General features: G+C 39.4%; 2 protein-coding genes and 1 long non-coding RNA gene across 5 annotated transcripts in view; 1 reads left to right on the top strand and 2 right to left on the bottom strand.

Moving 5' to 3' along the window:
• Positions 1-123, bottom strand: part of Ankrd42 (ankyrin repeat domain 42) — a 53,405-nt gene extending 53,282 nt beyond the window's left edge. The window contains exon 1 of the mRNA XM_013013978.1: positions 62-123. Coding sequence (XP_012869432.1) covers positions 62-123 — 62 coding nt within the window. The remainder of the gene's footprint in view (positions 1-61) is intronic.
• A 1,098-nt stretch (positions 124-1,221) lies between these two features.
• On the top strand, positions 1,222-3,204 carry LOC105983994. The gene is made up of 3 exons (XR_001174973.1): positions 1,222-1,308; positions 1,468-1,510; positions 1,916-3,204. It is a non-coding gene; the product is annotated as an uncharacterized LOC105983994 (long non-coding RNA).
• Positions 3,205-7,787: 4,583 nt separating this feature from the next.
• Positions 7,788-13,961, bottom strand: part of Pcf11 (PCF11 cleavage and polyadenylation factor subunit) — a 30,485-nt gene continuing 24,311 nt past the window's right edge. For 2 of the 3 annotated variants that reach the window (XM_013014081.1, XM_013014082.1), the window contains exons 12-16: positions 12,496-12,679; positions 11,552-11,707; positions 11,109-11,201; positions 10,424-10,459; positions 8,316-8,854 (exon numbers count right to left, since the gene is read on the bottom strand). In XM_013014081.1, the coding sequence (XP_012869535.1) occupies positions 8,639-8,854; positions 10,424-10,459; positions 11,109-11,201; positions 11,552-11,707; positions 12,496-12,679 (685 nt within the window). In that variant the 3' untranslated portion in view covers positions 8,316-8,638. Of the gene's footprint in view, positions 8,855-10,423; positions 10,460-11,108; positions 11,202-11,551; positions 11,708-12,495; positions 12,680-13,961 lie in introns of all 3 variants that reach the window. The other variant, XM_013014083.1, reaches the window with a different exon arrangement.

Raw genomic sequence — 13,961 nt, 5'->3', positions numbered from 1 at the left:
GCCCCGCTTCGGCGCCAGCCCTCGCCCCGCAGCTGCGGGGGAAGCCTCGGTCCCCCCTCACTCTCGCCCAGGAGCCGCTGGGCCGGTAGCCGTCGTCGCCCAGTACCCGCTCCCGAGCGACATGGCGGTGGGGGCCGAGGTCTTCGCCGACTCGCCACGAGTCCCGGCACGAGAAGCCCAGGTCGTCGTTTATCCTGCCCACGGGAAGCCGGGGACGGCGCTCTCGGCGGTGCCGCTCCCCGCCGTCGCAGCGGCCCAACTCCTGGTCCTCGCTAACTCTTTCCCTGAACTGGTGGCCGCGCAGACCGTGCCGGCCGTCGGTCTTCCACGCGTGCGGGCTGGGGAGGCGGCCGCCGTCCTCGTCCACCGGCGCTCGCGAGTCGCGGAGGCGGCAGCCGCCTGCGCCTGACAGCCTCTCCCCCGGGTCTCTGTCCAGCCTCTCAACGGTGGCCACCAGGAGGGAGAGGTGGAGGCGGAGCCGGAGCCATGGAAACGGGTAAACTTCCGGCGCGGGCGGTCACATCCGGGTCCTCCTGGCTGCGTCACTTCCTGCTTCCTCCCTTTCACCCCTCCCCCCTCCTTTTTTTTTTTCCAGGGCTTCGCCCGTGCGGCTGGCCGTACCCTAGTGTGGAACTTGTTCTCGTGGGGAGTCCTGTCGGTCTCCCCCCCCCCCAAGGTCTGTCCAAGGCCCGTCTCTGGGACAGCCTGACTTCGATCTCGCCCTCTTGGGTGCTTAGCGACTCGGATGCGGGCCCCCAGGACGGCAATTGGCGGCGGTGACCTGGGTCAGCGCGGGCCGGGCGGGGCCTTTTCGTCCTTGGCAAACCTGGGACCATTTTTTTTTTTTTTAATTTTCCCCCAGTGCTGGTTGCAAGAAAATCTCTTACATTATTGTTGTTTCATACATATTTAAAAAAAATCTAAAGAGAAGGTAGCAGCTGCAAGCGCTATCACTGAGTCCTTGGAATTGGGGTGCTTTCCTCCCTTCAACCTGTCGGGACTCAAGATACCAAGAATTTGCTTAGTGCACACAGCAGGTAAGTTCTTAAAGCCAATGTGAAAACCCCAACACGTCAGTGAGAATGACTTGTTTCAAGCCTCCTGGAAATCCAAGGATTTCTCTCGCGGTAACATGTTACTTTCACTTCTTTTCTCTGCGACCTCATGGTTGAAACACTTCGTTCCGTTCACTATTTGTTGCAAGTATGTCGGTCAGGTTTTGTGTCAGCTACCGAGAAGAGAGAAACTGGTCTTGTTTGCGTGGACACACCTGGAAAATTCCCTTTGACCCTTTCTTCAGGTCTAAAGGTACAGTAAATTACTTTTCCTCATAAGCGTGTGCATGCATGTGATGTTAGTAATTGCTATTTACTGAGTTTATATGATCAGCCTGGCACTGTAAGTGCTTTATGTTAGTTTTCTTGTTACTATAGCCTTCTAAAATAGATTTTTTTTTCCATTTGACAGATGGAGAAAAAGGCACAAAACTAAATTGCATGATCCACAGCCAGTAAGTAGCAATGAATTAGGTTTCCTATCTGGGTCCTTGATTTTGTTGCACATCCTGCTCAAAATTTGAATTCCTTTAGCCTTTATTAGATCCTACTACATTATAATTACCTATTTAACAGTTGACTCTCACCCCACCATCCAAGGACTCTGAACGTCTGAAAGGTAGAGATGGTACCTTATTCATCTTGGAATTCCTAATATCTGTTTACTTAGAAGCTATTCTGTAGGTGGCTGGGTGGGTTGTCATGTAGATGAAAAAACTCACTTTTGAAAGGAAATACGGATTTATCATTCCAGGCCCCTTATTTTTAAAAACTGAGACAAGGCCTTTAAGAGGGCTAGTCTGTACAAAATGGTTTGCGAATATTTTCAAATTTAATTTGTATCACTTTTATTTTTACAGATGAAGAAACAGTTCACATTTAACCAGGATGACATAAGTAAGAGTTGAGAAATTGGAACCTACATTGATTGACTCCAAATTAGTACAGTTCTTATAGCCACTTATATGACAAAGGATTTTTTTTAATGCTATACAGTAAATAAACACTGATTAAATAAGCCAAATCCTTAAAGGATACACACAGGCAGAAAGGATAGAAAAAGGAAGAAAATAGCAAGAATCCTTAAAAATAAAACTTAAAAACTAAGAAGAAAAAAATTTTCAAATAGTCAATAAAGTTGGTAATACCTAGTATTTGGGTACTCTTGAGCCTGAGAAAGAAAAGGAGAAGATAATATTGGAAAGCAAGGGGATATATATAGGAGAGTCTTTGAAAATCCCATGTGAATTATTTTGTGTAGCCTTCTCTGAAAATAAGACTTGGACAATTTTCTAGGAGAATACAATGTTTTTTAAACCTGGCTTAAGTTAGATAACCTTATTAAAAAAGTAGTCTATCCATGAAAAAAATCACCAGGAAAATCACAAAAAGGAGGGTGGAATGTTTCCCAACTATGAAGCTAGCATAATGGTCACAACTCTTAAAATATGTATGTAGCAGCAACTGTGTGAGTACATTAGTCCTCACATAGTGTGATCAGATTTGTACTATACGTAGTTGCTTCAGCAGTTGCAGTTGTAATTAGACAAACATGAATTATTCATCAGCAAAATAATATCTAACAAAAATATCTTTATATACAAAATATTTCACAACAATACCAATGCATAATACTGGAAAATAACAGGTACAAAATATATAATCTTATTTAATTTCTAAATATCGTAAAAGAATTTTAAGTTTGATAATGATCTATATCATTCATACTACTCAGTGGTTATAGTGCAAGAAAGTATGAAAAGCAGGCTTGACCTTTTGTCCTTATATTTTTTATATTTTGAAAAAAAATTCAATGTTAGAACATCTTTTTGTACTGTCATATAAAGCACAAGAAGACAGTTTTGAAGAGTAATGAACCAGGACAAATTAAATGGCTGAGAAAAATACAACTGGTGTAGCAAAGAGTCATTGATATATTCAAGACAACAATTTAAGTAAAATTGAAGATAAAACAGATTGCACAGGATTTAAGGTAAGTGACTAACCATAAAAGAAATTGCACATTTGAAAAAAAAAATTCAGAATTCAGCAGAGTGAACATAGCATTCCAGAGAGTAAGAATCCTTTGTGTCTAGGAGACTAGTCTCCCACCTCCACCTGTTTTTCTTAGTGAGATGATAAAGCACAATCTTCACCTACCCACCCAGTCTTGTAAGTCAGCAATTTGAATCTAATTCCAGAAGAGGAGAAAACAGCCAACACTAGGCAGAGCAAAAAGAAAAAAATCAAGTGGGTAAAAAAAAATCAAGTGGGTTGTATAACCTTCTGTACTCTTTTCTGCCAGTGTACTGAAAACTTACTAGGGTATAACATTGGGTTTGTGCTTGCTAGACAGGTTCTCTGCCAGCCATACCCCAGTCCTTACTGCTTTCATTTTGGGGATATAGGCTCAAGTTTTTCCCCAGGCTAACCTAAATCACAATGCTCCTTTTTAAAATTTTTATTCTATTGTTTATTTATTTTATTGGGCGTTGTGGAGCTTGAACCTAGGGCCTAGGCACTGACTGTCCCTGAGATTTGTTGCTCAAAGATAGTGCTCTACCACTTGAGCAATAGCCCCACTTCGAGTTTTAATGGTGGTTAATTGGATAAGAGTCTCATGGCCCTTTCTTGCTGGATCTGGCTTCAAATGACAGTGCTCAGATCTCAGCCTCCTGAGTTGCTAGGATTACAGATGTGAGCCACAATCCTCCAGATTAGCTGGGATGACAAACACATATCACTGACTGGCTTATTCAAGGAGGTAGAAGTGTTGTTTTTGCCCATCCTGGCATTAAACTATGGTGCTCCTGATTTCTGCCTTCCAAGTTAGGATTGTGGGCTTGAGCTACCAGGCCTGGTTGGATTTTTTTGTTTGTTTAATGAGACAGACTCACTTTGTTACTCAGGCTGCCCTCCATCACATCTGCCTAGGTGTTTCTTCCAGGCATTTTTGCTCTCCTTTCAGCATCCACCCTCAAAGTATCCAATTGGTGAAATGAGGAAAGCAAATTAATACAATAGTTTAACTTTATATATATAATATATATTTTATAATATATATATAAACACGTTTTAGCTGGCTGGCCTTAAATTGCTTAGCCTCAAATAAGTGCTCTAAGAGAGGCTTACAAAAAATATTCAGAAACAAAAAGTACTCAGTATTTTTTATTCTTCCTTCCTTTCCAACAGAGTACCTATTACCTCAGATAGCTGACACATTCTCACTCTGTTTAGGATGCTGTAACAGTACTGTAGACTAGCTGACTTACACAACAATCATTTATTTCTCACCTTGCTGGATAGTCACCTAATTTTCCATCCCATTTTCAGTTTACGTTTTTAGACAACTACATCTTTCTAGTTGTAGCCATGGTTAACATGTTCCCTTGTTTTTTCCTGAAAAGGTTTTTTAATTGGTTTTTTTGGTGGTACTGTAGACTGAACTCGGCCTTGTACTTGCTAGATAGCGTCTTCACCATTTAGGCCATACCTCCCACTTGTGAATATTTTTATTAAACCTCTTTTAATAATGAGGTGCTTGTAGTATATTATGGCTAGTCAGCCAAAACGCATAATTAGAATAAATATATATAAAAAACTCATTATTACATGAGAATTAAAATTCCATTATGTTCTTATTTCTCCACAAAGCTTTATATTTACCAGAATTGAGTTTTGTTGGGGTTTTTTTTGTTGGTTGTAGGACTTGAACTGGGCTCAGTGCTGTCACTGAGCTCTTCAGCTCAAGGCTACAACTCTACCACTTGAGCCACAGCACCACTTCAAATTTTCTAATGGTTAATTGGAGATGAGTCTTACTTTCCTGCCCATGATGGCTTTGAATTGTGATCCTCACATCTCAGCCTCCTAAGTTGCTAGGACCACGGCGTGAGCCACCAGCACCTGGCTAAGAGATTATTTTGTCTTTTCCAAAACATCAAAGTAGAAAGTTTTTGGGGTTTTTTTTTGGTTGGGCATGGAGCTTGAACTCGGCCTGGGCACTGTCCCTGAGCTCTTCAGCTCAAGGTCAGCACTCTACCACTTGAGCCATAGCACTTCCAGTTTTCTGGTGGTTAATTGGAGATGTGTCTCATGAACTTTCCTGTCTGGCTGACTTCGAACCAGAATCTTCAGATCTCAGCCTCCTGAGTAGCTAGGATTATAGGTGTGAGCCACTGGTTCCCAGCTAGAAAGTTTCTTATTGGCATATATTGGTAAAAAAAATTTCATTGTGGTATTCTCATATATGCATATGTGCTTTAAACATACTCAACCCCTCTGCTATATTTTCTTTTTAGGATTTTTAATGGGCTTCATTGTTCCATTTCATGTGTATATAATAATACATTTGATAGTAACATCCCCACCCATTATCCCTTCCTCCTCCCATGACAAAGCTAGGAAGTTTTAAGTAGAAAAATTATTCTAAAGTCAAGTCATTAATCTCTACTTTTCAGGTTAGAGATTGGTTAGATATTGTATGCTCAATAATTCAAAAGATATTCCATCTTCTCTTGAATTTTCGTTTAGCTTTCCTTGGTACACTTTGCAGACTAGATTACTAGCTCCATGTTTGAAGTCTACATCTTTTACTTTCTACATTAGCTACTATATCTGGCTGTTCATTAGAATCAAATTTGTTTGTTGTTTTTAGGTGTGTGTGTGTGTGTGTTTGTCATGGGGTTTGAAGTCATGGCCTGTGTGTGTGTGTGTGTGTGTGTGTGTCTGTCATTGTCATGGGGCTTGAAGTCATGGCCTGGGTGTGTGTATGTGTCGTTGTCATGGGGCTTGAAGTCATGGCCTGGGTGTGTGTATGTGTCGTTGTCATGGGGCTTGAAGTCATGGCCTGGGTGTGTGTGTCGTTGTCATGGGGCTTGGTGTGTGTGTGTGTATGTGTGTGTCGTTGTCATGGGGCTTGAAGTCATGGCCTGGATGCTATCCCTCAGTTCCTTTGCTCAAGGCCAAATCTCATGGTCTTACCTGGCCTGGGTTTGAACTGCAGTCCTTCAGATCTCAGCGTCCTGAGGAGTTAGGGTAGGGGGTATAAACTAACAGCTTTTTTGGAGCTTTTTAAATATGAGGTGATGAACTAGAAGACTGTAGAGATGAAGAATCTTAAAAACTCAATGTAATTTTTTGAACAACCAAATTTAGGGCAATTCTACATCACTATCATATTTGGCCTCCCATGTCAAAGAGAAAATAGGAATTAAACTTTCATTTATAAGTGGAAATAAGTGGCCAGTTGAAGCAAAGCACTTCCTTTAACTCTACCTCCATTCCAAAGCTGATCTCATCCATCAGCTTTTCCAGCCCACTTCACACCTTTACTATCTTGGTTGAACTTCCTAAGAATATTTCATTATCTTCCATTTACACCACCTATTGTGCATGGCATTAGCACACACTGCTGTTCATACATTAGCAAGAAATACTGCTCAATCTTACCATTTTTTGTCAGTCATGGGGCTTGAACTCTGGGCCTGAATGCTGTCCCTCCGCTCTTCAGCTCAAAGCTAGCGTTCTACCACTTGAGCTCTGCACCTCTTCTGGTTTTCTGAATGGTTTATTGGAGATAAGAGTCCAGTGGAGCCAGGCACTGGTGGCTCACGCCTGTAATCCTAACTATTCAGGAGGCTTAGATCTGAGGATTGAGGTTCAAAGCCAGCCCAGGCAAGAAAGTCCATGAGTCTCTTATCTCCAATAAACCACTAGGAAACTGGAAGCGGCGCTGTGGCTCAAGTGGTAGAGTGCTCCCCTTGAGCTGAAGAAAAGAGCGCAGGGACAGTGCCCAAGCCCAGAGTTCAAGCCCCACGACCGACCAAAAAAAAGTCTCACCGACTTTCCTGCCCAAGCTGGCATCAAAGCAGGATCCTCAGATCTCAGCCTTTTGAGTAGTTTTGCTGTAATATTGACAGTGTTCAAGTTTAAAGGACTTTTGATTTCTACATTAAATTGCTGTTATAGGGTGTCATTTCTGTTTAAACTATCCAGTGACTGTCCTATCAGCAGTGTAATACATTAACTGTTCAAAGATATCCTATCAATATAGACTACATGGTTTCATCCAAAGCTATCAGCACTCTCAACTCTTCCTTGTTCCACCTAATTTTTATATTGTGTGTTCCAGCTTTTTGTCTGATTTTGTCTGCCTAGGCTGGCTTCAAACCATAATCTCAGCCTTCTGAGTAGCTAGGATTACAGGCATGAGCCACCAGCACCCGGCTCATGCTTGTACTTTTGAACTGGGTGCTTAAATCTTTAAAGTTGGTGTCATATTTTTTTTGGGGGGGGGGTGGTGGTGGTAGGGTCAGTAATGGGGTTTGAACTTGGCCTGGGGCAGTCCTTCAGCTCTCAGCTCAAGGTGACCGCTCTACCGCTTGAGCCACAGTGCTACTTCCGTTCTTCTGATGGTTTATTGGAGGTAAGAATCTCATGGACTTTACTGCCTGGGTTGGCTTTGAACTGTGATCCTCAGATCTCAGCCTCCTGAGTAGCTAGGATTACAGGCGTGAGCCACAGGCGCCTGGCAATCTACCATACAGCCTTAAACATAAGGGCCAAAGAAAACATATAGAAAGTCTGCCGTTGAGTACCACATAGTAAGTGTGCAATAAATGAAGACTCAGTATTTTAAGTGCCTACCTCTTAAATAGCAGATATTAGGTTCCATGCTCGTTTTAGTAACAGGTAAAAGACAAAGTCACTCAAATAAATACAAACGAGAGGTTTCTTCATTATTCTATTTATTACATGTATGAATATTAACAGCTCATGGTATCCATCTAATTCAATCAAAGCCAACAAAAGAAAAAGGTTAACCAAGTTTCAATGAACAGTTTCCCTGTAATTTAAAATAGAAATATGTTCATCTGCATTAAACTGTTCTGACAATTTGAAAATAGCTTCTAAAAAAATCATCTTCAGTACTCATGTTAATCGCTTGGTATCAGTGTCCAATCTCAAGAATGAAAGCTGCTTCATTAGACGCTTTCCAAAACGGACATCTGAACGGTGTCTACAGAGAACCATATGGAGATACATATGTGTGTATATCCTATTTTATAAATCTTTCAAATCTGGCTTTTCTATTTGAGAAAAGCCCTGAAATGCTCTCACAGTCCCCTTTTGAAGGATGAAACTTCCACCTTTAATTATGGGACGCTATCAGGAAAAAAAAATCTTAGTTCCATTTTTGCCCAATAAAAAGCACAGAAACACTATATTTGATGGTGTGCATAAATATTACACTCCATGGATAGCAAAAATATTTTTATTTATAATTTACAGTTTCACAAGTGAAAATCGTACATTTTTACACATACAATTTCATTTTGTTAAATTTGCACACATCTACAGAACTTTCACACAACAAGCACCTGAATCTGTGCAGGCAGTAGGAAATGCAAATACTAAAATGTATTTATTAACCAAATGATAGCTGAAGGCCCTGCCTCAGCTAGGCAATTTATATAGATATATGTCTATATATACATTAAAAAATTCTTCACCTAGATCCAACAGCAGCTTTTTTTCTTTTTCTTTTTTTTTTTAAGAAAAACATACCTTTCTCATTTTATTTAAACTGACTCAACTGTATCATTTTCTGTCTTAATTTCAGTGGCTGATGTTACACTTTCCTCGGTACAAGCTGGTGGGGTATCAATTCGTTCTTCCTTAACTTTGGGACTTTCACAGGGTTCCTGCAATTCGTTTTTGACAATGTTCAACATAATGTTCAAAGGGTTTTCAACTGGTGTCTTGCTGGGAGATGGTGTACAATCAAATGAAGATGTCTACAAAATGAAAAGCCCTATAAGTTCTGATGGAAATTCAAGATTATTTTTTTAAGATTATTTTTAAACCATACAGCTTTTTAAGACCTTTGTATGGTCAAAGGAAAACACATACAAAATAAAATAACAATGTGCTTTCCCACACTGATATGCCACAAAGGCAGCAAGCTAGTAAAATATACACTGAACATTCAAAACTCAGTTTAAGTCCCAGTATCTAAAAGAAACTGCATTAACAGCAGAGCTGTTAACAAACACTCAACGGTGGCTTATACATGTAATACCAGATAAGACATGCTAGCCCAAACAAAATTAGGGGAAAACCAGATTTTTTTTGGGGGGGGGGATCCGGTTGTGGGACTTGAACTCTGGGCCTGGGCACTGCCCCTCAGCTCTTCAGCTCAAGGCTAGCACTCTACCACTTGAGCCACAGTGCCACTTTCGGCTTTTATCTTTTTGCTTATGTGGTGCTGAGGAATCGAACCCACAGCCTCATGCATGCAAGGCAAGCGCTCTACCAATGAGCCACCTTCCCAGCCCTATATTTTTTTTAACCCAAGATTTGATGTGAAAGATATCCCACATCAAAAAGAGTTTGTATTCATGGCTCAAGTAATAGAACTGTCAAAAGATACACAGCCAAAAATGTACTGGACAGGCTTCTGTATTTAACTCCTATATAAAGAATAACAGGATATTCTAAGGTTTTAATGACTATCCCAATTTCAAATATTCAAAGAATATTCTGAAGAATATCTGAATGATATTTGAAACTAGCGTGACCTAAATATATCTCCCAAACTCCTATTTCAAAAGCATTCTTTGTCAATCAATAGATTCCTCTATTCAGTTTAAAAATCAGGAGCTGCAAATACAAAAATGTGATTATTTTTCTCCCGCTTGCTGGTTGTGGGACTTGAACTTGGAACCTAGGCACCTTCCCTGACCTTTTCTGTTAAAGGCTACTCGTCTATCACTTGAGCCACACAGCTACACTTGCTTTTACTTTTTGGTAGTTAACTGGAGATAAGAGCATCACAGATTTTCCTGCCCAGGCTGGCTTTGAACCACAGTACTTAGATCTCAGCCTCCTGAGTAGCTTTGGATTACAGGTGTCAGCCACCAATGCCCAACAAAAACTGCCAGTTTTAAGACCAGCCTTAAATGTGATCACTAAAGAAAAATTCAAAATTAGATGGCTAAATGGAGCATGTAAAAAGAAAAGATTTTTAAAAATGCCACATCCCTGGAAGCCTATACACCCATCAATATCCTTCTCATCTTTAGTTTACCCTATTTCTTTGGGCCCAACGGTCTATTACAAATAAATGTCAAGATTCGTGTGAATAGAAAGCAAGGAATGACTTTAATTCAAAATTTACTTGTGTATTATGAAAGGTGATATATTAATATATGCCTAATGCCAATATTCAGTAACAGCTTAGTGTGTCAAAATACAAAAATATATTTAAATATATTGAAACAATATTGCTCCAATACAAAAAATAACTGACAAGTAAGATTTATTAAGGTAAATGAGAACAAACACAGTAACCAAAAAGAACTTACATTTTGATAATCTTCATAACATGATGGATGATAAATCTGAAGAAAAAAGAAAAAGTTGTTATTCATATGCACATTCATTAATAGGCTACCCTGAAATGTTTTCTTCACAATCAAACCAAGAAAATGGCCATCTTTGGGAAAACTGGTCACAAAAATGGATGCAACTAAAACTGTCCTTATAATAAGTTTGAAACACTGATTTCTCTAAAGTTCCTTTGTGATTTTCAGTAGAGCTGTCCCTGGGCCCCTTTGTGCTCAAGGCTAGTGCTCTATCACTTGAGCACACTTCCAACTTTTTCTAAGTAGTTTATTGGAGGTAAAGAGTCTCAGGGACTTGTTTGCCCACACTGGCTTTAAACCATGATCCTCAGATATCAGCCTACTGAGTAGCTAGGATTATAGGCATGAGCCACCAGCACCCAACTCATAAAAGATTTCTTTACTGATGAAATATAAGAATAATATGATTAGGCAAAAAAAGAACTAGATTAAGAACACTTACTTCTGAATCTAGCATTAACCTACTTTGCAGCCTGCTTTTACAAGTATAAAACCAGATGACTACTAACATCTCTCTAAACTCTACAGTCCAATATTTTTTTAGTCAATAAATGATGAGCTTTGACTCAAAATGGTCAGCTAACCCCCAACCAAAATATGTCTCTTATAAAAATCTGAAAATTACCTTTCCATCTACTCTAATAGCATTTTTTAAGTGCCACTCTTCCTCCTCTTCATCCCAGTACTGTTCAAATTGTTCTTGACAGATTTCACAACTCTAAAATAGAAAACAATCATACGTAAAATGAAACTGACAGAATGCTTAATCACATTAAAATAAAAATATAAAAACATGTTAGGCTCAAAATTTAAGAACCCTGAAAACTTAAACTGTGTCCAATATATGACAGATCATTTTAAGGATTCCACCAACCTTCCAGGCAATAGTAATTTAACATCTCACTACTGCTGGACACTGATACTATCTAAACACAGTGATTATGAAACAAAGCAAGATCATATATGTAAAACTGAAGAATAGAGATTACCAAAAAGAATCTTTAAGATCATTTAGGGGATATAAAGTATATACTTATATCTACAGAGGATGAAAACCAGTTCTCTTACCTCAACTGCTCCAGCTGGCCCAGCAGGTACACTTTGGAACTCCTTTTCTTTAGCAGCCTCCTGAGTTTTAAGCACAACTTCTTCATGCACCTTTTCAAAAAACTGACTCTTTGCACGTTCTTCCAGGTCAGCTATTTCCTCAAATTCTATCCAGTCCTTAAAAGTAATTGATTTTGAGAATAGTTTTGTTTCTGTACTTTTACTGCTTCAACATAATGCCAACTTGAAAAGGATACATATTGTTCTACAATATACTTGTAGATTGTTTAATATTATACTTTCTCTGAGCCCTATAACCCATAGAAAGAAGTTGTAGGAATTTATTGATAAACAGTTTTTAAAATCTTTTTTTTTTTTTATGTTGGTCATAGGACTTGAACTCAGCCTGGGCACTGTCCCTCAGCCTTCAGCTCAAGGCAAGTACTCTACCACTTGAGCCACAGCACCACGGGTTTTCTGGTGGTCTGTTGGAGATAAGTCTCACAGACTTTCCTGTCCAAGCTGGCTTTAAAGTGTAATCCTCAGATCTCACCCTCCCTCAGTATCTAGGATTACAGGTGTGAGCCACCAGCGCCCAACTAGTTTTAAAATCTTAACTGCTGGGCTTACAAGTATGTACCTTCTTATTAGCAAGCAGAAAGCCATGAAGTTCAAACCTCAGTACTACTAATAAAGCAAAAACATCTCAACATTAATTTTCCACTAACCAACTTTAAGATAAATTTCAAACTTTTTACCAGTATAAAAAAAAAGTCATTCACCTTACAGTTTTTAAGTTAGGTCAAGTTTGTATAGTATTCTAATTTCAACAAAAATACTTCTCAAAATGGTTTTCAAACTGTTTAGGTATCAAATTTTGTTCACAAAACTCATTTGCTCTCAGCAATTATTGAGCAATATAAATGAAATCCAGAAGTTTATTCAGATGCACATGGATTACTTACTGTTAAACTGTAGTACCAACGTCTGTGAGTGACTTTTCTGCTAACATCTTTCTCAGTTCTATTTTGCCGATAATGCCAGTCCAAGTGATCTGCATATACATCTGTCTGTGAAGTTGTAAACCTCATTCCACAAGAGTAACACTGAATACCAGTGTACAGTCGATTTATAACACTGTCATAACGTCTATTTTGAAAAAAATAAATTTTAGTTTGGATAAAATTAATGACTTAAAAAAAAAAACCTTACCATTTTTCCATCTTTTCACAAGAGTAAAAGAAAAGCTGATTGAAACAATACCCAAACATGAATATTGACACATATGTATTATATGTCATTGACCTTTTACTTAGTGGTAGGCATATATGAGGTGTATATCTCCTTTTGGCTAAAACTGGAATGATCTTATGCCAGCTAACAAGACAACAGCAAAAGACAAGCTTAGAATTAATGTCAAGATAGATGTGGCAGAACAGATTTCACCTCTCTAAATCTTTGAAGTTCTAATTTTTAAGCTGTTAAACTCTGGTTTAAAGAACAATGAAAAGGGGACCTAGAAAGCATACACTAAGTACAATTCCCAATAGTGCCCCCTGGAAAAAAGGGATTAACAAAATGATAACTTTAAAAAAGTAAATCAATCAATCTTAGCTACTCAGGAGGCTGAGTCTTAAGGATCACAGTTCTAAGCCAGCCCAGGCAGGAAAGCCTGTGAGACTTGTGTCTTCAAGTAACTACTAAAAAACCAGGAAATAGAACTGTAATTCAAGTGGTAGAACACTAGCCTTGAGTAAAAAGGCTCAGGAGCTGCTCCCAAGCCCTGAGGCCAATCGCTAGGACTGGCACCATAAAAAAAAAATTGGGAAACTGGTTGGCAATAACTCATTTTTAAAATTCTGGGTTCCCTACTTAAGAAATAGGCATGATTTAGTGGGACTGTGGCTCAAGTGGTAGAGCGCTCGCCTTGAGCTGAAGAGCTGAGGGATAGCCCCACGACCAACAACAACAAAAAAAAAAATAGGTATGATTAATTGGGCAGTTATTAAAATAATGACAAAGGCAATGCATGAGCACAATGTGTGTTCCACAAACAAAACAGTCATAATACTGATTTCATGAAAAATATAAGAGCTAGCTAGCTGGTTAGGCAAAGTGGTGCACACCTATAGTCCTAGATGTGTACCACTGAGAGGTTCACTTGGGAGGCCGAGGTAGTAGGATCACTTAAATGCCAGCCTGTACATAGCAGAAAGCCAAGGAGAGAATGAAGAAAGGGATGACACTGTCAGAAAAGAAATGCATTCAATATCTGACTTATGAAATGGTAACCACTCTGTGTAACCGGTGGTTCATGCCTATAATCTTAGCTACTCAGGAGGCTGAGATCTGAGGATCACAGTTTGAAGCCAGCCCAGGTAGAAAAGTCTGTGAGACTCTTTTTTTTTTTTTTTTTGGGTCCGGTTGTGGG

Source organism: Dipodomys ordii, unplaced genomic scaffold, assembly GCF_000151885.1.
Source record: "Dipodomys ordii isolate 6190 unplaced genomic scaffold, Dord_2.0 Scaffold22, whole genome shotgun sequence".
NCBI lineage: Eukaryota > Metazoa > Chordata > Mammalia > Rodentia > Heteromyidae > Dipodomys > Dipodomys ordii.
Note: the sequence above shows the minus strand (reverse complement) of the source record. Positions and strands in the feature narration are given on the sequence as shown.